A 26,225-nucleotide genomic window follows, 5' to 3' on the forward strand; every position below is an offset into this window, starting at 1 on the left:
TAGCTCAGACTGAAAGATCGAAACAGCCTATGCCAGGAGCGGATTTTAGAAGAAGGAAGCGCGAAAAGACAAAAAATGTTATGAGGAAAAATCGCCATTGCAAGCAATTTTTTTTTTCTTTACAAAGGAAGTTATAGACATGCTCTTTGCGAATAGGACTTCCCCCCCTCCCCTGCTTTCGGCAAATGTTCCCCCGATACCTATAAGTCATGGATACAGTATTTGAGTCGATGCTTTTTAGCATGTGCATTTAGTAACCTCTCACCGTTTATTAGGAATGTAGGCGAAATACTGGTGTCTGTTCTGCTCGATGGCCAAAGTGCTTCTAGTATCGTACGATGTACTGTCGCAATGGAACGAAACGCGAACAACGCAGCGCCTTTTCTTTTCTTTTGGCGACTGCACCGTCATTCACCACAACACACCGGAAGAGCCGCATCCGAGCGGATGGGCGCCGGTCATTTCAGTACAACTTTGTTCGCCTTCGAATAACGCCAGCTTGATTTTTCTTCACTACGATTCAGTGTTTTTTAATGGCAAGATTCGCATATTAAGAGATTAGCGGACCATCTCGTTCGTTGGGATGACACATATCAGAGTTCCACCGCACACCGCGCTTCTTACAGTTGCGATATGGCGTTTCACGGTGCGCTGTCTTTCTGCAGGAAACTTGAAGCTGAGTGGTGCATATCAACCGCCGCCAAACTCATAGCCCCCGTGATCAGCGGTTCATTTTCAGAAGGCTACGAGTGGTAAGTCACGAAAGGAGCGCCGTTATTCGTATCCTTCGCAGGTTTACCCCCGTACAATGTCCTTGAAAAGCCGAGAACGCTTATGTCAGTGCTCGTGGGTGGCTTTCACCGCCTTATTGGAAAGTGGTTTATGGTTTATGGGTTTTAACGTTCCAAAGTAGCGCAGACCATGGGGGACTTCAGAATAACGGCCTGAGGGGCGAGTTGGTGCATGATGAAATGAACGGCGGCGCAAACAAGGCCACTAACAAGAAAGAGACACCACATTCGCACACTACCAACTGTTTATTACAGGTTGAGTATCATGCTTGAGCTGAATGTTTAAATATGCTACTTTTTCGTGTAATAAACAGTTGGTAGTGTGCGCATGTGGTGTCTCTTTCTTGTTAGTGTCCTTGTTTGCGCCGCCGTTCATTTCACCATGAGGAACGCCGTGGTGAAGGGCTCTGCATAATTTCGACCACCTGAGGTTCTTTAACGTGCACTGACATTGCACAGCGCACGGGCCTCTAGCATTTCGCATCCATTGAAATTCGACCGCCGCGGCCTGAATTGAACCCACGTCTGTCGGGTCGCAGCCGAGCACAATAACCACTGAGTCACCGCTGCGGCACCTTATTGAAAAAGATGGTTAGCTATGTGCTCTAGCCATTCAAAAACAAGAAAATAGTGAACAATTCAGAAGGAGTTAATCATAGAACTTCCCAGTGCGGCAATTGAAGCAGTGATCCAAGACACGGAGAGGATGAAATCACTGGTTGTACTAGGCTGTGGCATTATCTATACAATGAATGATCATATATAGCCTCTCACGCCCCAGGCTCTCACTCGTACCCGTTGGTGCTATATGTTGGAAATATTATTTATTGTTCACCCGTTCTTTCTTTGCGCTTAATAGAGAGTTATAGTATAGCGCGATCCGCGAGTCGCTTCCGCGGGGCACCACTGCGCATGCGCAGATCTCCTTGAGGGCGCCAGATGGCGCCATGTGTCCGACCAGCTTAGAGTTTCTGCATATAAGTACCTAGAGTTGCGCGTATGTCTGCCAAGTTGCCGCAGAAAGCATCCAAGTTATGCGGCAAAGCCGCTTAGCGGGGCAAGTTTTACAAGCCATTTACTCGGTATAATTATATGAATCAGAAGTGACCATGTTAAAACACGTGGACCGGGATTGCCGAAGGAAATCGCTGGATAACTTCTCCGTCCGAGTTGCGCCGTATAGCGTCTACTGCAAACTCGAAATGCGGCTTTGCAGCATAACTTGGATGCTTTCTGCGGAAACTCGGCAGACCTTCGCGCAGCTATAGAATGCTTAGGCAATAACTCTAGGCTAGCTGCTCGCACGCCTTCGGCGTCGGGACTAATCAATGCGCGCATGCCCACTGGTGGGGCGTGGAAGTGGGCCACGGTAGTGGATCACGAATCGTGGTATGCTATAACTTTGCTAAGGCCGCTGAAGAGTGAGCGAAGGCCACGGCACCATAAAGAGCGAAAGCGGCAAGGGAACGCCAAGGGCGCTGCTAAGCCATAAAAAAAAGGCTGAACGCAGAGGAAGGTAGCGGACCAAAAGAATTGATGATCAGCCTTTTTGCGCCGTCCAGCTGGATGTTGGCGATTCCCCAAGCCGCAAAAGCAGCCAGGTAGACCATGGGCGCCGCCTGTAGCGCGAAGAACACAAGCGCGCGAAGGCGGCGGCATGTCCGAGGGCCAAAAGACCTGACCATTGCCAGAGCGCGGTCTATGATCCGTGCTAGCATTTTCTGCAATGCATTTTATGCGTACATCTACTCTGGAAGACGAGAGTGTCTATAAATTTTAGTGTTGTGCTTGTCCTCTCTGTATAGGACCACAAGAACAAAGCTGTGTGGTAAGTCACAGATATAAAGTGCAAATATTTCTATTTTCGATGAAGTCTAGTTCCTATTTTTCTTAAGCTTTTCCTTCTGGGGTAGCGTAGCTACGGTGATGCTTTGGGCGCTGTTTATTGGGGCAACTCTCGCCTTGAAACAGCGGTATACCCGGTAGGCCCATTCTGTTTTAACGGGACTGATTTAAAGAGCCCGTGTGGCAGGAAAGCCGGCTTCGTCGTCGGCGTCGTTGACCGTGAGCGAGAGGTCCATGAAAAATTCCCAGACAAGCAGCTTATGCGGGCCACGTGGGTAGGCCACCTCGGTCATGTGACCTGGCGGCGTCATCACAACCTGCTCACCGGATTGTGAGCAAACTGCTCGCCGTGGCAGGCGGCAGTTCAGTTGACGATTGGTCGCTAATAATAACAATAATTGTTTTTTGCCGAAAGGTAATGGCGCAGTATCTGTCTCATATATCGTTGGACACCTGAACCGCGCCGTAAGGGATGGGATAAAGGAGTAAGTGAAAGAACAAGGGAAGAAAGAGGTGCCGTAGTGGAGGGCTCCGGAATAATTTCGACCACCTGGTGATCTTTAACGTGCACTGACATCGCTCGGCACATAGGTGCCTTAGCGTTTCGCCTCCATAAAAATGGAGCCGCACCGGTCGGGTTCGAACCCGGGAACTCCGGCTCAGTAGACGAGCGTCCTAACCACTTAGCCACCGCGGCGGGTCGCTAGAATTTGCTCGGAAACAGCGATCTGAGTCGCACAAGCCCCACCGGTGGCAGCACCTGCCATTGCAGAGTAGTAGCACATCGCTCAACCGCTGCGCCACTGCGCCAGGAGTGGCATGTGGACTCTCAAGTATCTTTAAATGTAACGTAGAAAATGATCAATTCCGCATGTATGGGCATTAATTAATCCATTAGCCTACAGTGTCATACGCTTATGGCGGAGCTTGCGTGCCCCCTCCCCTTTTTATTTATCTATTTATGCATACTGCCGCCCAGTGCGCGCTATGGCAGGAATGGGTTGAAGAAAAAAAATATACAAGGTACATATGGGGGCATTGTATCAGCGATGTGCACAAATAAACTGTTATACAAAAAGTACAATGCACAGCGAGAAAAGGGTAAACAAACAAGAAAATTACGACTGGCTATCCGAGGACGAATGTGCAGCGGTAACTCAGATAATTGCGTTGCGGCTCGAAAATTGTGCCTAAACCAAGGTTGCGTGTCAGTGTGTTATTTGACTGCAAAAAAGCATAATGTGCTTATGAATGACGTGTTCCAGCATCGTGTGTGGCTTTGATATAATTTTTCTTCTACGAGATGTTTGCATTAGGCATAATGAGAAAGGGAGAGAAAGTTAGAGTAAGTGCGAACAAGCTTCGCTTAAAAAGTGAATTTGGCCTATGATCCGACAAACACTGCTTATCGCCATGAGGTTCTGTAGCGCACAACAAGGAAGGGGCACAACACGAGCGCTTGTGTTGTGTACCTTCCGTGTTGTGCGCTATGGAACCTGATGTCGATTACCAACTATCCAGAACTCTAGCCCTTCTAAGCTTATCGCCAAATCTGCAAAAAAGGGAGCACTTTGGCTAACTCCAATGGTGGAGGACCAGTACTAGTAAGGACGTTTTGAATATGAACGTCATATTTAGGTGATCACAGCGTATAGCAAAGCAGTAACGCATTGTATATCCCGTTCGGGTTGGTAATCTTTTATCTTAGCATGCAAGTTTAGTACTAAGCTCAGAATGAGTTGACTGTGTATTTCAACGTCACCGGTTGCTTCAGAAGAGTTCATTTGTTTAATGGCAGGATGAAATCGTCACCGGAAACAAAGAGAGCCTGAAAATACTCGTTGGAAACATGTATTATTACCACCGGGCCGCTGGTGTTGTCATTATCTGCTCTGAATGAAGTGGGTGAAGCAGAGAGCTGAAATACAGGTTCAAAATTTTCCGAGCTTATTTCTTGAACGATCGTTTAGATGAACGCAAAAAAGAAATCGTTGGCTGTTGCAACTTCAGATTAAGTTTTTCTTTGCCGTGAGAAATTTGTCCGAGGTTATGGGATCGTTGCTTCTTCGGGAACGCCCAAGCCTACGAATACGACATTTGCAAGACGACACGAGCCATCCAAAGAACTTTATTTATTTTCTTAGTTTTATTAGGAGCAAAGCGTTAGACACATGGATTGACAAGACGTACAAAGCAATTAACAGTTAATGGCAGAGAGAGCTCAGGCAGATGATCCCTTGACACACGCAAAGTGAACAAAGAGGGGAAACCCTCAAGGTGCTTGACAAAGTTCAAAGCAATTAACAGTCAATGGCAAAGAGAGCGCAGGCAGATGGTGTCTTGACACACGCAAAGTGAACAAAAGAGGGGAAACCCTCAAGGTGCTTGAAAAAGGTCAAAGCAATTAACAGTCAATGGCAAAGAGAGCGCAGGCAGATGGTCTCTTGACACACGCAAAGTGAACAAAAGAGGGGAAACCCTCAAGGTGCTTGACAAAGTTCAAAGCAATTAACAGTCAATGGCAAAGAGAGGCAGGCAAATGGTCTCTTGACACACGCAAAGTGAACAAAAGAGGGGAAACCCTCAAGGTGCTTGACAAAGTTCAAAGCAATTAACAGTCAATGGCAAAGAGAGCGCAGGCAGATGGTCTCTTGACACACGCAAAGTGAACAAAAGAGGGGAAACCCTCAAGGTGCTTGACAAAGTTCAAAGCAATTAACAGTCAATGGCAAAGAGAGCGCAGGCAGATGGTCTCTTGACACACGCAAAGTGAAGAAAAGAGGGGAAACCCTCAAGGTGCTTGACAAAGTTCAAAGCAATTAACAGTCAATGGCAAAGAGAGGCACGCAAATGGTCTCTTGACACACGCAAAGTGAACAAAAGAGGGGAAACCCTCAAGGTGCTTGGCAAAGTACAAAGCAATTAACAGTCAATGGCAAAGAGAGCGCAGGCAGATGGTCTCTTGACACACGCAAAGTGAACAAAAGAGGGGAAACCCTCAAGGTGCTTGACAAAGTTCAAAGCAATTAACAGTCAATGGCAAAGAGAGGCAGGCAAATGGTCTCTTGACACACGCAAAGTGAACAAAAGAGGGGAAACCCTCAAGGTGCTTGACAAAGTTCAAAGCAATTAATAGTCAATGGCAAAGAGAGGCAGGAAAATGGTCTCTTGACACATGCAAAGTGAACAAAAGAGGGGAAACCCTCAAGGTGCTTGACAAAGTACAAAGCAATTAACAGTCAATGGCAAAGAGAGCGCAGGCAGATGGTCTCTTGACACATGCAAAGTGAACAAAAGAGGGGAAACCCTCAAGGTGCTTGACAAAGTTCAAAGCAATTAACAGTCAATGGCAAAGAGAGCGCAGGCAGATGGTCTCTTGACACACGCAAAGTGAACAAAAGAGGGGAAACCCTCAAGGTGCTTGACAAAGTTCAAAGCAATTACCAGTCAATGGCAAAGAGAGCGCAGGCAGATGGTCTCTTGACACACGCAAAGTGAACAAAAAAGGGAAAACCCTCAAGGTGCTTGAAAAAGGTCAAAGCAATTAACAGTCAATGGCAAAGAGAGCGCAGGCAGATGGTCTCTTTACACACGCAAAGTGAACAAAAGAGGGGAAACCCTCAAGGTGCTTGACAAAGTTCAAAGCAATTAACAGTCAATGGCAAAGAGAGGCATGCAAATGGTCTCTTGACACACGCAAAGTGAACAAAAGAGGGGAAACCCTCAAGATGCTTGACAAAGTACAAAGCAATTAACAGTCAATGGTAAAGAGAGCGCAGGCAGATGGTCTCTTGACACACGCAAAGTGAACAAAAGAGGGGAAACCCTCAAGGTGTTTGACAAAGTTCAAAGAAATTAACAGTCAATGGCAAAGAGAGCGCAGGCAGATGATCTCTTGACACACGCAAAGTGAACAAAAGAGGGGAAACCGTCAAGGTGCTTGGCAAAGTACAAAGCAATTAACAGTCAATGGCAAAGAGAGCGCAGGCAGATGGTCTCTTGACACACGCAAAGTGAACAAAAGAGGGGAAACCCTCAAGGTGCTTGGCAAAGTACAAAGCAATTAACAGTCAATGGCAAAGAGAGCGCAGGCAGATGGTCTCTTGACACACGCAAAGTGAACATAAGAGGGGAAACCCTCGAGATGCTTGACAAAGTTCAAAGCAATTAACAGTCAATGGCAAAGAGAGCGCAGGCAGATGGTCTCTTGACACGCAAAGTGAACAAAAGAGGGGAAACCCTCAAGGTGCTTGACAAAGTTCAAAGCAATTAACAGTCAATGGGAAAGAGAGCGCAGGCAGATGGTCTCTTGACACACGCAAAGTGAACAAAAGAGGGGAAACCCTCAAGGTGCTTGAAAAAGGTCAAAGCAATTAACAGTCAATGGCAAAGAGAGCGCAGGCAGATGGTCTCTTGACACACGCAAAGTGAACAAAAGAGGGGAAACCCTCAAGGTGCTTGACAAAGTTCAAAGCAATTAACAGTCAATGGCAAAGAGAGGCAGGCAAATGGTCTCTTGACACACGCATAGTGAACTAAAGAGGGGAAACCCTCAAGGTGCTTGACAAGGTACAAAGCAATTAACAGTCAATGGCAAAGAGAGCGCAGGCAGATGGTCTCTTGACACACGCAAAGTGAACAAAAGAGAGGAAACCCTCAAGGTGCTTGACAAAGTTCAAAGCAATTAACAGTCAATGGCAAAGAGAGCGCAGGCAGATGGTCTCTTGACACACGCAAAGTGAACAAAAGAGGGGAAACCCTCAAGGTGCTTGACAAAGTTCAAAGCAATTAACAGTCAATGGCAAAGAGAGCGCAGGGAGATGGTCTCTTGACACACGCAAAGTGAACAAAAGAGGGGAAACCCTCAAGGTGCTTGAAAAAGGTCAAAGCAATTAACAGTCAATGGCAAAGAGAGCGCAGGCAGATGGTCTCTTGACACACGCAAAGTGAAAAAAAGAGGGGAAACCCTCAAGGTGCTTGACAAAGTTCAAAGCAATTAACAGTCAATGGCAAAGAGAGGCAGGCAAATGGTCTCTTGACACACGCAAAGTGAACAAAAGAGGGGAAACCCTCAAGGTGCTTGGCAAAGTACAAAGCAATTAACAGTCAATGGCAAAGAGAGCGCAGGCAGATGGTCTTTTAACACACGCAAAGTGAACAAAAGAGGGGAAACCCTCAAGGTGCTTGGCAAAGTACAAAGCAATTAAAAGTCAATGGCAAAGAGAGCGCAGGCAGATGGTCTTTTAACACACGCAAAGTGAACAAAAGAGGGGAAACCCTCAAGGTGCTTGGCAAAGTACAAAGCAATTAACAGTCAATGGCAAAGAGAGCGCAGGCAGATGGTTCTTGACACACGCAAAGTGAACATAAGAGGGGAAACCCTCGAGATGCTTGACAAAGTTCAAAGCAATTAACAGTCAATGGCAAAGAGAGCGCAGGCAGATGGTCTCTTGACACATGCAAAGTGAACATAAGAGGGGAAACCCTCGAGATGCTTGACAAAGTTCAAAGCAATTAACAGTCAATGGCATAGAGAGCGCAGGCAGATGGTCTCTTTACACGCAAAGTGAACAAAAGAGGGGAAAGCCTCAAGGTGCTTGACAAAGTTTCCACAAGAGGACGTGTCTAAATCGGGCAGTTTATGTCCTGGCTCTCAGAGAGCGCACTGAGAGCGCGCTCAGTTAAGACATCAATAATGGATTTGACGTCCTCACGAGTGAAAGGAGGAAAACTAGTAAACGGATAATGTGGTTTCGAAATATGGTAAGAGAGCAGTAGTAAAACACCTTTGTGGTCTGTCTCATTCCATCAGTTACCTCACAAGAGGAGTTTTTTGCTGACTAGATTAGCGCTTAGAAAATCTATGCCAAGGACGGAATTCAACCTTATTGCACTAGGAGCAACCTGCCTGAATCCAAATGACCCGGAAATGTTCATTAGTTCGTTCCAAATTTCTGTGTCATGACTCATTGCAGTGAGTGATGGCTAGTGGATTTCAGGAGCGTTGATGTTTGTCATGCAGATAAAATTGGCAGAAATTTAGGCTCCACCAGATAAGCAGTGCCACATCACCAGCTGTAGGACAATCACTGCAGAAGCGCGCAAGGCAACAAAACCGGGCGGAGTGAACTTAGAATCGAAAGTGCTACTATGCAGCCGAATCTCCGTAACGTCAATAACATAGGGGGTAGCGAAGCAGTTTCACTTCAGAAAAAGGCTGGACAGGGTATAAAGCGGCACGAAAATGAGGGTGTACGTCCGTTCCTGTGATTCACGAGCAAGCCGGAACCTGTACCATTTAGTCGTCTGCGGTCTTGCGGCCTTCGCAGCATTATACAAAGACGGGATGTCGATGCACAGGGGAAAGGGGAAGGAGGGTGGGTTCGTTTCTAAATTGTTTTGTTGAACGACCACTGATGCCTGTGATTTGCCGACAACGTCCGAAGTTAGCATGCGACCTTGTACCTAAGGTCGAGTGTACTGCTGCGTTCACGGTGACATGCACCAATTCATTCATAGCCGCCGCCGTAGCTCAGTGGTTATGCCACTCGGCTGCTGACCTGAAGGGTTCGATCCCGGCCGCGGCGGTCACATTCCGATGGAGGCGAAATGTTAAGAGGTCCGTGTGCTCTCCTATGTCAGTGCTCGTTAACTGGAGAACCCCAGGTGCTGGAAATTTCTGGAGCCCTCCACAACGGCGTCCCTCATAGCCTGAGCCTCTTTAAGGCTTTCAGCAGAAATAAACCAAATCGAGCAAATTTATCCATTTTTTCTTTTGGCGTCTAACTTTCCTCCTGGTGAACTTGAGATGGGGAGTTTTTTGTTTTGTTTTTCTGGACTGGGGTAGCGATAATACATTTTGGAAAAACAATCTTCTTCGCAGGTGTTTAGAGCAAATCAAGTCTTCTGCGTACGCCTACATCGCCAATGACCTGGAAATAAGCAAGGCTGTCGCTTACCTGAGAAAGCGAGAGTTCAATCAGGTTGGCATGAATTCTCTGACGATTGCGCTGTTTGCGCCTCGGTCCCTTGCATAGCTGAAATGGTGCTGGCAGCGACGTATAGTGAACATATGGCCCCGCACTTCGCAGGCGATAGAAACCCTCAAGGCATTCGAGAAGAAGGACACCAAGGTTGCCAGCACAGCCGCCACCAATTTATCATTCTTGTATTATCTGGTAAGCATACTGATTTTTACACTTATCACTGAACGCAGTTTTTTCGATGGTGTAATGTGCAATATTTATCTTTCGACCGTACACTTTGCGGGAATCGTCTACTGCCCAGATGAGCCTAACCTGGTGACAGTGAGATCGTGGCTCCGCCTGAGGCAGTAGCCAAGGGAAGAAATGAAATGTAATTGGAACTAACAATATATATTTTCGGCATAGGTTATGCACAAAAACACAAATCATTTACTTTGCAAGGAAAGTGAGCAAAGGGCAAAGAGGCGGAATGGTTAAGAAAACAGACATCGAAATAGACGGCTCCTTAAGGTCTGTCAGTAAAGCTGCTTATGGGCCCCGTTAGTCTTAATGCGAAAGCGTTACTTCACTAGGTCAAACCGGCTCACTGACTTGTGGGAAGCTTGATATTGGGAGTGACATTGGGCAAACAATAAATAAATAAATAAATATTGCCGCGGCTAGGCTTGTAACCCGCGGCGGGGCGAACAGATGGGCTTCGTTGGCCACTCTGTACGTGACCACTAGGCTATCGCCGCATCTGATCACGCCTTGTGTTAAACTGCAATGCACTCTTGAGCTGTGCGTTGCACATCGTCTTCTTCGCCAACTAATACTACTGTCAAACTGGTATTCTCGCTTTGAGCTATGTGGCGGTAGTGCCAGGAAGATATGCGCTGCATGCGCTGGCGTGGACAACTTTGTGTCAGAAACATGGTACTAGAGCCATGCGCGTTGGCGTTGACAATATTGCTGCAGAAACGCGGCACTGCTGCTTAGGTCGCCTGCATACAATGCATAAATCGGCATTGACGATGAAAAAGTTGAAGGCTCGCTTAACTGGATCGCTGGGTCAATGGACACCTCAATCGCGCTTTCAAGTGCAGAGGTGTTGACGTTAAATTATTGTTCTTTGGCACAACATTTCGCGCTTAGCAGTGCTATGTCGCCAGCCAATTTTTATCGTGCCTGACTTCCTCATAACAAACCGCACATCTCCAACCAAAAATGTTAACTTTAACCCAACGTTTCGAAGCCGACTCGGCTCCTTCATCAGGGGTGACTGAGGGCATTAGCAAGCGTCTTTTAAGTATGGAGGGGGGGGGGGGTGAAAAGAACGACAGCTGTGTCGCGCAAGACGCGTGGGAGGGGAGGGGTATTAGGCTGTTAGTCACGCTGGCGCACTGCATAGAGGTGCTGAATGGCGACTTTTTTTCGTTGCGTTGAAGAGCGAAGTCCCTGGGCATATACTGGGGCAGGTTTCCTTTTGTGCGGTTGATATTGTTCGGGGTGGTTTGGATATGCCAGGATTCCAGAAGGAGCCTCTTGTGGTAATTTGTTTCATACTTGTTTCAGACTTTCTCAGTGCGCTACTCTGGTTACGAAAGCAATAAGGGACGCGAAAAACCACACGGGAAGACCGAGCACATGTTATATTGATTTTTCTGACCTTTTAATGAGCGTTTGGCGTTGTGGTCTGAAACTAAGATGGTTGCATTTCCTGACCACTCGTTTAGAGGCTCACTTTGCGGCATTTTCACGAATCGCAGCTTTTCCTGATGGTTGTTCCAGTGCATCATGAATGCTGCTGTGACTTTTGCTGCATGCGTATCCGACCCCAAAACGACTGAAATTTTATCCTAACTAGGACTGACCAACTTTTTGTTACAACGCGTTCAGTGACTAGCATTACAAATTAAGGCTATCCGAAGAAGGCATGGAGCAATAACGTGCTCATCCATGCCTCTCAGCTCTGAGGGCCAAGGACAGCGGTAAGCACGTTCTTTTCGTTGCTCGTTTTGGTGTCTGCGTGTGTCTGACAGCGTCCGGGTAATAACATAACTCATGTCCTTTTTCAACAGCGCTCAAAGCGTAACACGGCTGGCGGGTGTTCGTTGAAAGATTGTGTGATGCTAAATATCCTCTTCGTGGATGTCGTCGAGGCATTAATTTTATTAGACACTGAAGTGAAATCTGCACTCCGTTGTTAATTATAAGAAATGGGAGAGCAGACGACGGAGGGCAAAAGGACGTTTTTAGCAACTTGAAGCCCATGACAGCTGTTCGTGGGCCGGCAGAGACGCTTTGACATAATCGATCCACTGTAGGCTACATACACAGTCTTGTGAAATAAAACAATGCAATGTGTGAGGCACTTAATGCCGACTAGTGATCACTCAAACCGCAGAAACATATACCAGGTGTTTCAGGGAAGGTGATCTCTAATAATAAAAAAGGTTTTGGAGGTAAACAGAATCTTTATGCGGCATAGTAAAACTAGTGTTGTCGGCCGTCAAAAAACAGGGGATTCACGTTAACTAGTAAAGTGAATAACGATTATTTAATAGTTAACTTTTTAAATTTTACTGATAGGCACGTGATTGCAGATAGAGATTTGTAGCCGGCCATTAGTAATAGCCATATCAGACTTCATAATTTCAAAAACGCGATTATCCTCTGTTCTTTGGCCCGACAACAATTGGCTATTTCGACTAGTTACGTTGTGTTGTGTTGGGTTTTATGGCACACAGGCGGCTAAGGCCATCATGCGCCAAACGGAAGGTATAACTAGTTACGTGCACTTGAAAGATTTCCTAGCCTGCAAGCTTCTGGAAAGTGCATGCATTCTGGCACAATGTAGCCAAAGTTACCTGAGCCACAGCAGCGAGGGTTATCGCGTTTTCGAAGTTCTCAGAGCTGATATGGCTATTACTAACGGCCGGCTACAAATCTCTATTTGCAATCAGGTGCCTATCGGTAATATTAAAAAGTTAACTAATAGAACTTAGTTAACTACTTCACTAGTTAACATGATTCGCCTGTTCGTTGATTTCCAACAAAACTGGTATGACTATGCCGTAGAAAGCTTCCTTTGAAGTCAAAAGTTCTATTTTTAAAAATTAGTGGTTACCTTCCCTGAAACACCTGGTATATGCCGCACTAAAACGACAGCCGTGTCAGTGGACACCGCTTGTAAGATTATATTTTGTAGGCGCAGGAAAGCTTGAACGCATAATTTGTACTCTTTTTTTTTGTGCATGTTAAGCTCTGAATGGTCCTTCATTACCTCTTCTTGAAACTTGTGCAGCAAAGCGACCTGACCCAGGCGGATAAGTACGCAGACGACGCCGTGCAAGCAGACCGGTACAACGCAGGAGGTACGTACGAAACACAGTCACGGCGAAATATCGGCTCATCAGATACGCACCACGTGGTCATGTGCTTCCGTCAAGCAACCCCACTTAACGCTCTAATAACATTTTGTGACCGGCACACCACTGACACTTTTAAGATGTCAGCTCGAGCCCGCCTGCTGGTGGAAACGACGTTGAGGTTTCAGTTCTCGGCCAGAATGGGAAGCTCAACTCAATGAGAGTAAGTGGAAACCGTCTACCACATGTTTCGCCTTTGCACGCGTTAAAAACAGCCATCTCGGCAAAAAGTTTATATCCTCTAAAGAAACCTATGAACAGGCATGCCGTACTTAAAAGACCACGTACGTTCGGTTGCCGCTGGGGTGTATACAAATGTCTGCAGTCAGTTCTGCACAGCAAGCGAAACACAGCAGATAAGCTTCAATAGGTATCAGTGGCACGGAGCTGAGCAGCTGGTTTGTAAGCATTTTGAAACATGATATTGCGTAATGATTCGCTTTCACGGTTGACTATTTTGCTTCCTGTTTCATCGGTCAGCGTTATCGTTGCTATCAGAGTCGGTGAATGACTATATTGGCTTCCGATTTCGTCGCATGTAGAAGCGACGAATTCTGTGTGTGCTAGAGAAGAAGTCAGCAAATTCCGTTTCCGTTTCCCGTTTCATTGCTTCGACAGAAATTTGAGGAACAAGATGCTTGCCTGCCTGAAGGATCCACTGTTGTCTACGTAGACGCAATCATATAAGCCTGCGAAGGAACAACAGCAATCTACTGCCCGTGCAGACCTGCCCTGAATCAAGCCTCTAGGTTTCAGCTTACGGAACCTCCTTCGTCATTTTGTGCTGAGCTCGTTGCAGTTCAAGAAGCACTCTGCTCCGTGGCCGGCATAACTATGCTCCCTGCGGCCCGCGTTGTCATCCGCACTGACGCCCTTGAAGTTGTCCGGTTGCTACGACGTGTTAGCCACTGTCCAACGATATGTCAGGACATCCACCGGCTCGCGGCAGGCATCCCGCAGCCAGTACGTATTGAGTGGGTCCCACGGGATCTGCTGACCTCTCAAAGCCAGACAGATTTAACGACCCGTCTTGCGAATGCAAACTCATCACTGCCTCAGCTGCTTCATTTGGACAATTTTACCCTCCTTTCATCAAGAAAGGAACTCCTCCGGCGCCGCACACGTGCTCTCATCCCTCCATGTGCGGTAACTTTCCCCCGCTGTCTTACTCGTGCAGAGGAGGTTGCGCTTCGGAGGAACCGGGTCGGAATTGCCCTCACACCTGCCGTCACTCGGAAGTGGCCTCAGTACCGAGATTTGTTTCCTCCGCCTGGGTGTCCGATATTTAAACGCGAGGGCATTGAAGGCGACATTCAGCACTTACTGTTGGACTGCCCAGCTCTCAAGCCTACAAGGATCCGGCCACCTGAATGGAGCGGGGCTTCCTCTGAGCAACCATGCTTTTTATATATATATATATATATATATATATATATATATATATATATATATATATATATATATATATATATATATATATATATATATATATATTGCCTGGACGCAGATACCATACCATCGCTCTCTTCTGGACTTCATAAAATGAGCTAGCCTTTTTCCATTAATTTAATCACTACTACATCTTTCATCACACCTTCGCCCAACATTTATGCTCTCAGGCAACAAATCTCACTTAAAAGAAAAGATCAGCAAATCTTTCGATGTGCGGCGCAAGCCGCCTGTAGAAAAGATGGGGAGATTTTGCACCATACTGAACAGCTCTTAAAGCCGCCCTTTATTCCACGCAATGGTTAGAATGGTAAAAGTCAAGATGTGGCATTTCCTTTCGCAATTTACAGCGCTCGTGAACAAGGGTAACTGTTGCTTCGCCAGCAGCGACTTGGATCGGGCCGTCGAGTACTACAGGGAGGCCCTAACCACCGAGGCCGGCTGCGTGGAGGCACTCTACAACCAGGGTGAGAGCGAACAACGAAGTAACTTGAGGCCGAAGACAATTGCGCAGCTGGTGCAAAGCACGCTGTAGAAGGTTTTCAGAAGCGCTAGTGGGTTGGCGTTGTTAAGCTACAAGAAAAAGACGAAGCTGAAACTGTCTGCGGTGGGTAATCGTTGCGCTCACTGAAATACAGGCGCATATAATTTTTGTTCTCTGATGAGCTACATGCTGTCTTATGGCTGTTACACTAGCTGCGCCACTTTCCACTACCTTGGGGAGGCAGTCTGCTAGTAGCGTCTGTTTTTTTTCTTTTCGCGTGTAATTGCTTGAACGGGCTTGAAGAGCAATCTGCTAACGGTCGCTCAGCTGATCACACGAGCAGAAGGCTTCGTTATAATCGTTAAGAGTCCGCCACACTATGTTATGGTGTTACAAAGTCTTTGATTGCGTTGCCGGAGACGCAGATCTCCAGGGTCCAGCCAAGTGGGTCGTAAAGCAAATAATTCTAAATTTAACAGTTGCAGTCAGCATCTTTGATACTTATTCCAATGTAGATAGTAAATATATTTTGTTTTTGTTTTTCTGAGCCTGAAATGGCCACATCTGGATGACATTCATTCACGCTAAGCCCCTTTTTCGAGGGCGAATCGGCGCATTTGTCAATAGCCTGTTACTGAAATATGGAGGAGATGACAGATCCTGTTTTCATAAGGAGCTAATGCACCCTTTATGTAATATTTTTGTTGTAAGCAATAGTATTCTGTACTGAGTCTCTTGCCCAGACGAAGTGCCGAACACAAAATGACTACTAGCGTCCCCGTCAGTTACGAATTTCGAAACATTACTTCTTCCTCATAAGTAAGCATATGTATTGTGGAATTTCGAATAAAAAGAGAATTCAGACACTCCCCCTACCTCGCCTCGCACCGAAGCGGTGCTGGGTATTAACGCCAATAACGAGCAAAGCGGCGTCACCCCCCGACGGCCTCAAGTGATGACACTCGCGCCGAATTGAGCGAAATGTATCATGCGAACTATCCGGTCATCCACCTAGCGTCAAACTTGTAACATTGAATTGAAGCTTGTCGAAAAGAGCTCGTACGCCGTCTGTCACGTCTTTATTTCATTATTTCAAAACACTACAGGCCAATATATTGGCCGATGCAGGAGAGGCTGTAGAAGGCATTTAAAATTACAAAGGAATGCATGAGGTTGCAATCAATGAGCAACACAACAAAATGCAGTGCTCATTCACCCAAGAAAATGCTTCTAGAGATCTTTACTGAAATTGGAGGACTGGAAAATAGCCTCGGGAAGAGAGTTCCAGTCGGAAACAGTCCATGCAAAAAGCTGGGCTTGAAAGAGTCAGTCCTTGCAAAAATGGGTTGGAGCAAATTAATTCGTGAATGGTGTGTCCGGCGCAACAATTGTTTCAGAATTGCGGGGCGGGGTATGTTTAATTTATGTATTAAAGGTTGTGCATAAACAATACATGGGAAATTTTTATGAGTACTTCAAGTAGTGGAATATGGTTGGTTTTATTAGTGTTGTAGGTGGTCTAACCTCCTGTTTTGTAATAAATAAATCTAAGCGCTTTCTTTTGCACCATCTCTATATGTCTTTATTTAGGAATGGATCCCATAAAAACGAAGCGAACTCTAATTTGGACCAAATAAATGTTAAGCATGCAAGGAGTTTGACTTTACGTGGGGCATCTTTAAGCTTCCGCCTTAATGTCTGCAATATGGGAAGTCCATATTAAGTCATGTGTTAACGTTACCCCTAAATGTTTATGATGTGTAACCTCGTGGATTAAATGATTTAGCAGGCTTTAAGAAAAATGGCTAAAATGTTTTTTACGCGTAATTCGCAAGAGAAGAGTTTTAGCTACGTTTAATAGAACACCCCATTACCACTGATTAACAGCTAAAAGCGCATTTTCCAAGGTGTAGTATCATTCTGTTGGTCCATTTATGGTCTTAAAAAGTCCGCAATCGTCTGCATAAAGCTTTAAAGAGACATTCTCGGGAATAGAAAGCGACAGATCGTTAATATAGTTTAGGAAAAGCAGTGGCCTCAAGACACTCTTTTAGGGTACACCTGAAGTAACTGGAGGCTCGTTAGATCTGTAGTCATTTACATCTACGTATTGTTTCCTGCGTTTAAGACAAGCATAAATCCAATTAACAAGCTAATTAGGGACACCCATTTATATATGAGTTTACTATGAGAAACTGTGTCAAAAGCCTTGCGGAAGTCTGAACAGAGAACATCAGCCTGCCTTGATTTATCAAGAGCAACTTGGAATTCATTAACCGTTCTAACCAGCTGCCTCACAGTGGAGATATAAGCCGCGTTGCAAAGGGGATAAAATGTTATTTTCAGCTAGAAATGAAGTAAGGTGACCAGATACTGTGTGTTCTATTAACTTACAACATGAAGAAGTGATTGAAATTGGGTGGTATTTAGAAATAGTCAGCTTATCTCCTTTTTTATGGATTGGTGCAACGCGGGGCATTTCCCAGTCTTCACCAGAAAGTAAAGAAACTTGAAATATTTTTATTAAAAACTCGGATAATTGTGCTGATAAACGTTTAAAAAAGCACTTGCATGCCCATCAGGAGCAGAATATTTTTATCGTCAAGTTTACGCAGCATGAACAGAACACCATTCACAGAAATAGCCGGTACGTTACCAGTATCTTCACCTAGAATTCTAGCGGCGGTTGCCCTCTCGGTGAGAAGCACTCTTTGAAAGCGCAATTTAAAACTGTGCTTTCGTTTTGCAGCCAGTCTCAACGTCATCATTAATTCGTACTTTACTCCAACTGCTTATTCTTCCTACCTGAAAAATTCCAAAATTTCTGGGGATTACTTCTGATGAATTTGGGGAGCGTCATGTTAGAGTAATGAAATTTAGCTGATTTTAACTTTAGGCCAAGTTTCGGTTTCAGTAGTTATAACTGTTGCTTCTTATGCTCGTCTCCGATTATTTTTTTCTTTTTTTGCGCCGCATAACAATAAGTGCCCGGATGTTCATCGCCGTAGGACTCGCCTACCAGAAGCTCGGCTCCCTGGAGGAGGCCCTGGACTGCTTCTTCAAGCTCAGGGCGATCGTCAAGACCATCCCTCAGGTGGTCTACCAGATCGGTCGAACGTATCCTTTGGTTCCGTGACGGCGAAAAAAATTCGTGCGTGATAAGTGGTGGAGGGAGCGCAAAGAATTACCAACGTGGACTCTCTTGTGCGTGTTTGAAGCAAGAGAGACAAAAGCGCGCTTTGTCTGTCCAGTCGTTTCTTTATGCCGGTCTTGGCCTTTTCATAACCAGTCTGACGCGGCTACCTGCAGCATAAACAATCAACTAGCCCGTTGTCGCCCGCTTAGCTCGAAGCCTGGTGTGGAGACATACTCTCAAGCAGTTGAACACTGCGGCCGGTCGTGCAGGGAGCCAGCGACATTGATCTCGGCGGTGGTGAAAATTACACAGACGACATGAGTAGAGCGTGGGTAAGGTCAAGAGAGAGCAATCGGAACAGCGGGGCGTCGCTGCACAAGTAGCCGCAATCCGTGTTTTCAAGAGACGGATCTCGTGTTTTCAGCGTGTTTTGTACGTGTAATCTCAGCCGCCGAAATCAACAAGCAATTTGTGCACAGTCGTGCCCCGTTAATACGACCCACGTTAACATGGCCGACTCGAAATATAGTTTTTGATGGAACCAATCTTTTTCAATGTATTTATGCCTCTTTACTGTGGAAACTCGCTGCCTGAACAATAGACATGGCGAAAACGCACGGAGCCATTTGGGGCCCATACATTTCTGACGCGTTAGTATGGACAGTGATAAGAACAAAATCTCGATTGCCCCTACCAGATACCCGCCGCGGCAGCTCAGCGGTTAGGGCGCTCGTCTACTTAGCCGAAGTAACCGAGGTAGAACCCGACCGCGGCGGCCGCGTTTCGATGGAGGTGGGACGCTAAAGCGCCCGTGTGCTGTGGGATGCCAGTGCGCGTTAAAGATCCCCAGGTGGTGGAAATTTCTCCGGAGACATCCACTACTGCGCCTCTTTCTTCCTTCCTTCTTTCACTCTCTCTTTTATCCCTCCTGTTACGGCGCGGTTCAGGTGTCCGTCGAGATAAGTGGGACAGTTACTGCGTCATTTCCACTCCTAAAAAACCAAAAACCAACCAACACCAACAAGATATTTCCTTTTTTTGTAATTTGAAAGCAGGACTTCAGCAAAAGGTAGTGCGAAAGTGAAAATGAATTAATGATGGCCCTTTTTCGTGCTTTTATGCTTTACAGTGCCAAGGTGTCAGTCCACATGCGTTTCGATTTCACGTGTCTTACGATCGGATGTATTGCATAAACTGATTCGAAGATAACTTTCTGTGCAGCTAGTACTACCTATATTGAAAGCTCCATTCTACAGCTGTTAGCTCACTGAGTAAAGATACGTACAAGCAGTGTATGGGATGCGAACAGCTATAGTGGGAGATACACCAGAACGTCATGAGACGCCATCACGCATCTCACGGACGATTAGGCACTCCAAACTGCGCCAGATTTAAAAAAAAAAATCTTGAGAACCGCATTTGGAACTTCCAAGATTTCGTTTTCCATTTCGCTGCCTGCCACTATTCGCAGATACAGACTTTCATTACAAAGTTCTTATTTTTAACATTTTCTCAAGATTTGTTATTACGAACGACGCGCTTTTTGGGCAGTTTTTCTCGTGAACCATAGTATCCGTAATGACGAGGCGCAACTGTATTTAAATTCGACCCATGCCTGCCAAATGCCCTAAACGTATTTTACTGCAAACTTAGCAGAATATATAGGAAGTAGCATGACATACTGCCTGCGCCGTTTTGTTTCTTCTCATGCGTATTTAGAATGTCTAACATTAAGTATATAGCAACTTGCTGACGAAATAGTTCTCATTGTAAAATAACGAGTCTTACCGCGACAATACAGTTGAGATCTAATATCAACGCCAAATCGAAGACAATTCTTCCCGTCGAAGAAGCTTGCTTTGGCCCTGTTCATTTTGTGTCATCTCTGGGTTAGTTTGTCATAGGAAACAACGCACGTGCCCGTTGCAATCGGGTCATTAAATTCTATCTTGGAAAACGACATAGGTAGTTGTCAGGCTTCGTGCAAACAAGGTGAGATAAGCAAAAGTGCGTGTCCCGAATAGTAACGCGCTGGCCCAGCCGGAGCACTTGTTCGCAATGTAGTCTTAAGGCTTTTGTTTAAAGCCTTAATGCCTGGAAAGGTACGAGCTGCAAGGAAACGTGGACGAAGCTCTGGAATGGTAAGCATGATGCAACAGCCAATGGCAATAAATATATCGCTTTCACCCAGTGTTAACATGGCTCGAAGAGCGGTGTGGATCATATTTTCACGCGAATAAAGAGAGTATTTTTGACGTTGCCTGTACGCATTTGCCCGGATACAATCACTACTCTTTGGAATTAATATGCCACGAAAGGCAGAGAACCTTTCACTTGGGTCTGCTGTCCAAGATGACCTTCACTGACGTTGGGCAAAGACGAGACTTAAGCAGAGGAAAAGGAATAAGGCCGGATTTGTACGGTTCCGCTAAGAATAACGATTCACGGCTAATGGTGCGCCGATCAGTTAACTCAGATGAGTATATCGAGAAGTGCAAAAGAAAGGATGTTCAAACAAAGTGCGCCGTTACACTCCATTCCGGCAATGTGAATTAGTTTGCGTGCATGCCCGAAGGTTTTGTGCTTATTATTGCTAGAGCCTGTTACGTTTTGCTCTCGTAATTTAGCAGGTAAGGCTGCGTCCATGCTTAAATACCTTTGTCACCAAATGGAAAGCTGCCGAACGGACTGTTGCGAAACATTTAAAATAACGGCTAATAAAACAGTCCCGAAAAAGAGTCCGTTGTAGGGTACACATTTTCTTCGTTACATGCGAAAACACATGCGCGTTGTTGTCACGAATCGGACCTCGACTGTTTAATTAAAACGGTGATGGCCAACTCAGCGCTATCTTGTCATATTCGGGGCACTCCAAACAACGCTGCCCACAGGCGGCTGCAAGCGCACAGAAGCAGACGCGATGATGGAGCAGTACGCACGCCACGTCTCGAAGTAACCAAAACATGGTGCAGTGTGTACGCTCGAGCAAGCGTTCACAAAAGCGCCCGTGGTGCAGCGACTAAGTAAATATAAGCGGCATAAAAACGCAGTCCGTTATTATGCCGAAGACCTTTCGCCTTTATTTGCACTCTAGATGTAAACAACACGACAGGTAGAAGAATGCATGCAGTAGTGCTTTTCGTTTATTTCGCATTCTGGTCCACTAGATTAACCTACGGCAGCAGTGGCGTTGAGATAGAGCATCCACCAATCGTGCAAGAGGACCAGGGCTCGACTGCCGGTGCCGCGAAATTAGCCACCGGGCTAAAAAAAGAAAACTCAGCTTGTAGATGGAATTGCATAACCAGACCTGGGATGCGGCCTGGTCTCGGTGACAGGAAGTAACAACCTACTCCCTCACGAGATCAGGATTTGAGCACCCTGATGTACTACTTGGCCGCAACCTTCTACGAACAAAGCAGTTGACCCCAGACCCTCAGTCCCCAGCGGCTCCGGAGCAACTGACCAAGGCGGCGGTCAGACCTGTGATGCAGCGGAGGGTGCTAAGAATCTGTGGCTACGGACAGGCCGCCACCGGATTCTGAACCTGGCAACGTTCTACGCTAGAACGTTATCTGGTGAGCCTAGCCTAGCAGTGCTTTTCGAGGAACTAGCGGGTATTAAATGGGATGTCATAGGGCTCAGTAAGTTAGGAGGACAGGTGAGGCGTATAAAGTACTAAAGGACGGGCACATATGCGAATTAGCGGATAGACGAGAACTAGGTGTGGTATTCCTCATTGAATCAGAATATAGCGGACAACGTAGATGAATTCTATGGTATTAACGAGAGGGTGGCAGCTATCCTAATTAGGCTTAAAGGGACACTGAGGAGAAATTGAAGTTGGCTTGTATCCCTAGAATAGCAGCTCCTGATCACAAAAACGCCACTCTTCCTGAAAACAAAGCTCTTGTAATGTAGAAAATAGCAAGCACCAAAATACAGGTATCGCCGCCACAGGCCAATCTCGCAAGTACAAGCGTGATGACTGGATGGATGGATACGGCTGAACCCTTTACATCGGGCTGTGGCTCAAGCCACCTAGCCATGTCTTGTGAAATTTTACTCCTGTCTTGCTTTTAGCCACCAATCAGATAACCTTCGCTTGGTTACTTCTAACCTCTTAAAATCTACTTTCCCTTCACTATCCTTAAACCCCAATGCCTTGGGTAAGTCATCCCCGCTGCTTTCCACTGTAGGGTGAAGCCCTTTACAGAAAAGTATCAAGTGTTCAGCCGTTTCCACCTCCTCTCCGCACGCAATGCACAAAGTGTCTATCTCCTGGTACCCGACTCTATACGTCTTAGTCCGCAAAACTCCAGTCCTGGCCTCAAACAACAAAGAACTTCCCCTACAATTATCATAGATATTTTCTTTGACAATTTCCTGTTTAAAGGTCCGGTATGTTTCCAGTCCCGATTTCGTCAGCACCCCTGTTTTCCACAAAGCTCTCTCTGTTCCTTTAACCTTTTTCTTAACCGATAATTGCTTATATGACCCCTTACTGCTGTCCAGATATTTGCTTGTCAATTTTCTAGTTCGCTTTCTCTATTTCGTGTCAACATTCTTTATGTACAGGTATCTGAAAACTTTCCTAGCCCACCGCTTTTCCTCCATCTTTCTCAATCGTTCCTCAAATGCTATCTTACTGCTAGCCTCTCTGCTCTCGAAAGACGCCCATCCCATATCACCCTGTACCCCCTGATTTGGTGTATTGCCATGCGCTCCCAAAGCTAACGTTCCTACTCCCCGTTGCCTAATTTCCAGCCTTGCTTGAACATCTGGCCTCATACACAGGACCGCATTACCGAAGGTCAGGCTAGGGACCATCACCCCTTTCCAGATCCCTCTTACCACCTCATACCTATTGTAATTCCACAGTGCCCTATTTTTCCTGACAGCTGCATTCCTACTAGCTTTATTCATTACATATTTTTCATGCTCTGTCAGATACTCAACACTGTTATTTATCCACACCCCAAGATACTTGTACTCATTCACTACATTTAGCACGAACTCCTGTATTCTATGCTCGCCGCCCTCTTCATTAAATATCATGACTGCAGATTTTTCCTTACTATACTTGAAGCCTAATCTATCTCCCTCTGTACTGCATATGTCTAACAACTTCTGCAAGTCTTCCTTGTTGTCAGCCATTATCACTATATCGTCCGCGTATATTAGTCCCGGTAATGTCTGTTTAATCAATTCCCCTTGCTTGAAAAAAGATAGGTTGAAGCCTAGTCCGCTCCCCTCTAGCTTGGTCTCAAACCCTTGCAGGTACAACATGAACAACAAAGGGGACAGAGGACATCCTTGTCTAAGCCCCCGCTGTATCTCTACAGGCCTTGATTACATTTTTTTCCCATTTTATGAGCACTCTGTTACCTCTCTATATATCTTTTAAAAGATTAATTACTCCATTTTCCACATCCAATGTGCCCAGTATGTCCCACAAATGCTCCTGAGTAACGTTGTCATAGGCTCCCCTAATATCCAGAAATGCTAGCAATAAGGGCCTATGTTCCTTTTCCGCAATTTCTATGCACTGCGTCAATGAAAATAGATTGTTCTCCAACCTCCTTTGTTTCCGGAACCCATTCTGTAGTTCCCCTAACACCCCCTCGTTCTCCACCCAAGCCTGCAGTCTATCCTTTATAATTTGCATCACCACCCTGTAAACCACGGATGTCACTGTTATGAGGCGATAGTTACTTACGTCTGCTTTGTCCCCTTTCCCTTATATATCATGTTCATTCTACTTAATCGCCATTCATCGGGGACTTTCTCATCCACTATCATTTTGTTCACTACCTGTATTAATGTTTGCTTGGATTTTGGTCCTAACTTCTTTATCAACATAATCGGGATACCATCTGGTCCTGTTGATGTGCCACTAAGAACCTTCTTCTCTGCCCTTTCCCACTCTCCTTGCTCAAGTGAAGCTATTGCTGTAACCGGTCTGTCCTCCTTCGATAAATTATGCACCACGTGCTTTGCTGAAAATTTTTCCATCATCCTTGTTCCTATGTGTTTTATTGCTTCATCCCCTTCTAGTCGAATACCCTAATCTGTAACAATAAACCTTTGTTCTAGCCTAGTTCTATTACTCATTGCATCTAGATGTTTCCAGAATTTTTGGGCTGCTTTTCTATCCTTTTTATTTACTTTTTACATCCATTGGGCACCCTTTCTTCTAATTTTCTTTATTAATCAAATAGGTTGCGTCCCTTCTACACTTTATGAAGGTATCCCATTTTCTGTCTACTTCGGGTTTTGGTTCCCCCCTCTTCTTGGAATATCTGTGTTCCCTGGATGCTTCCTTGCGCTTTTCTATTGGCCTCTTTACCTCCTCATCCCACCAACTCTTGGGTTTGCATCTTTTCCCTTTTAGCTTTACTCGCACCTTAGCTAGCTGTAGCTCCAGTAATCGAGTTAATTTGGTATAAGTCCATTCTGTTTCACTATCCTCAAAAATTACTTTCTCGATTTGTTTGGCTGCTGCTTCCAATTGCTTTTCTGAGTTAAAATTTCCCCCTGATTGTTCATCTTGCTTCAGTCCTACATCGCTTTTTCTTCTGAAGCTGCACTTGATACGGTTGTGGTCACTACCTAGGCTTCTGGAACCATCTTCATCTATGCTCATTACCCCTAATCTATTATACATCCTCTGTGACATTAGTGCATAATCTATCGTCGAGTGCAGACTCCCCGCCTCCCATGTTATGAGCCCTTCACACTTCTCGGTGCTGTTGCATACAACTAAATCATGCCTGTCACACATGTCCTGCAGCATGCTTCCTGTCGAATCCGTGTACCCATCCAGGTCTTCTATGTGTGCATTCATGTCGCCTAATATAATTATCTCGCCCTGTCCTCCTAGCTCATCAATGTCGCTTGCAATACATTCTAACATTTTCCTGTTTTCCTCTTTGGCATTAACCCCTGTCCACAGGTATACAAAGCCAAGGAGTGTTTGCTTGCCTGCCACTGTTCCTTTTAGCCATAAATGTTCCCTGCATCCCAGTCTAACCCTTTGAAAATTCATACTTTTATGAATGAATGCCCCAATTCCACCTCCCTTTCTGCTGCTCTCTGTTCTATTGCAATATTCCCATGCGTAGTCTGGGTTACAGGGTGGTTGCTCCATGTCTCTAAGATGTGTTTCCACTAAACCATATACCATTAATTCCTCCTGTCTTAACTGTTCTTCTATTTCCTCCCATTTCAGTCTATTCCCGCCACCTTGCATGTTAATGAAACCTATATCTGAATTAACTTGGCCCTGGTGCTTGCGTCTCTTTCTTCCCCTGTGGTTCCATTGCCCGTTTGATCTTAATTCTTCCTTCTCTACACTGGTTCCTTCAGAGCTCTGGGTCCCCCCAAAAAAGCTGTTGCCTGGCGACCTATCCTACTACCCACCTTTTTGCCAGTGGCACCACCGTAGTGGATGCCATCCTGTGCAAAAGGGTGGGGCCTAACCTCGTACACTTTCCTGTTGACCTCCATCACCTCGTATCTTAGTCGTCGACTCAATAGCCTAATTACCCGATTAGTCTCAACGACCCTCCTTTCCGTTTCGCCAGCCTGCCGCTGGACCTCTGGGATTGTGCATATGGTCACATGTACACTCTCAGAGGCCTCTCTAAGCCTACGCATCCCCACCTCCAACTGCGTCTCAAGATTCTGGCTCCTCCCCTGCAGTACATCATTGAGAGCATGGATGACGACAAGGTGTTCGCCATCCATGCTGCCCACCACCACCTCCCGGGCTCTGGCCATTGCATCCACCATGCACTTTCCCGACTGAGCCTCCACCTGCACCCGCCTGTCTGCCTTCACTGCCGTGAGAACGCCTCCCTCAGCTCTCGCTACATTCGAGTCCCCGACCACCAGAACTCTCCTGCGCCCCAAACGTTCGCTTCCTAATTCCATCTGTTGGCCTCCGGATCGCTCTAGCTGACTCTCCTGCCGCTGTACGCTATTGTCGCGAGTTTCCATGCCCGCTTTAACCTTTTTCATTTCGTTCTCATTTTTCTCACTCAATGCTCGCTGCGCTACAGCACTGTACGATCGACGAGCCTCGTCCCCCACCTGAAAACTTCTTGGACTTCTGACTTCCTT

At 46.0% G+C, this 26,225-nt stretch overlaps 1 protein-coding gene across 1 annotated transcript in view; it reads left to right on the top strand.

The window, feature by feature from the left end:
• nompB (intraflagellar transport protein 88-like protein nompB) overlaps positions 1-26,225 on the top strand; it is a 97,748-nt gene that overhangs the window by 45,831 nt on the left and 25,692 nt on the right. The window contains exons 12-18 of the mRNA XM_077629452.1: positions 666-752; positions 9,520-9,619; positions 9,728-9,814; positions 12,909-12,978; positions 14,832-14,948; positions 17,974-18,082; positions 20,204-20,242. Coding sequence (XP_077485578.1) covers positions 666-752; positions 9,520-9,619; positions 9,728-9,814; positions 12,909-12,978; positions 14,832-14,948; positions 17,974-18,082; positions 20,204-20,242 — 609 coding nt within the window. The remainder of the gene's footprint in view (positions 1-665; positions 753-9,519; positions 9,620-9,727; positions 9,815-12,908; positions 12,979-14,831; positions 14,949-17,973; positions 18,083-20,203; positions 20,243-26,225) is intronic.

This window comes from Amblyomma americanum, chromosome 7 (genome assembly GCF_052857255.1).
Source record: "Amblyomma americanum isolate KBUSLIRL-KWMA chromosome 7, ASM5285725v1, whole genome shotgun sequence".
NCBI classification, from domain to species: Eukaryota; Metazoa; Arthropoda; class Arachnida; order Ixodida; family Ixodidae; genus Amblyomma; species Amblyomma americanum.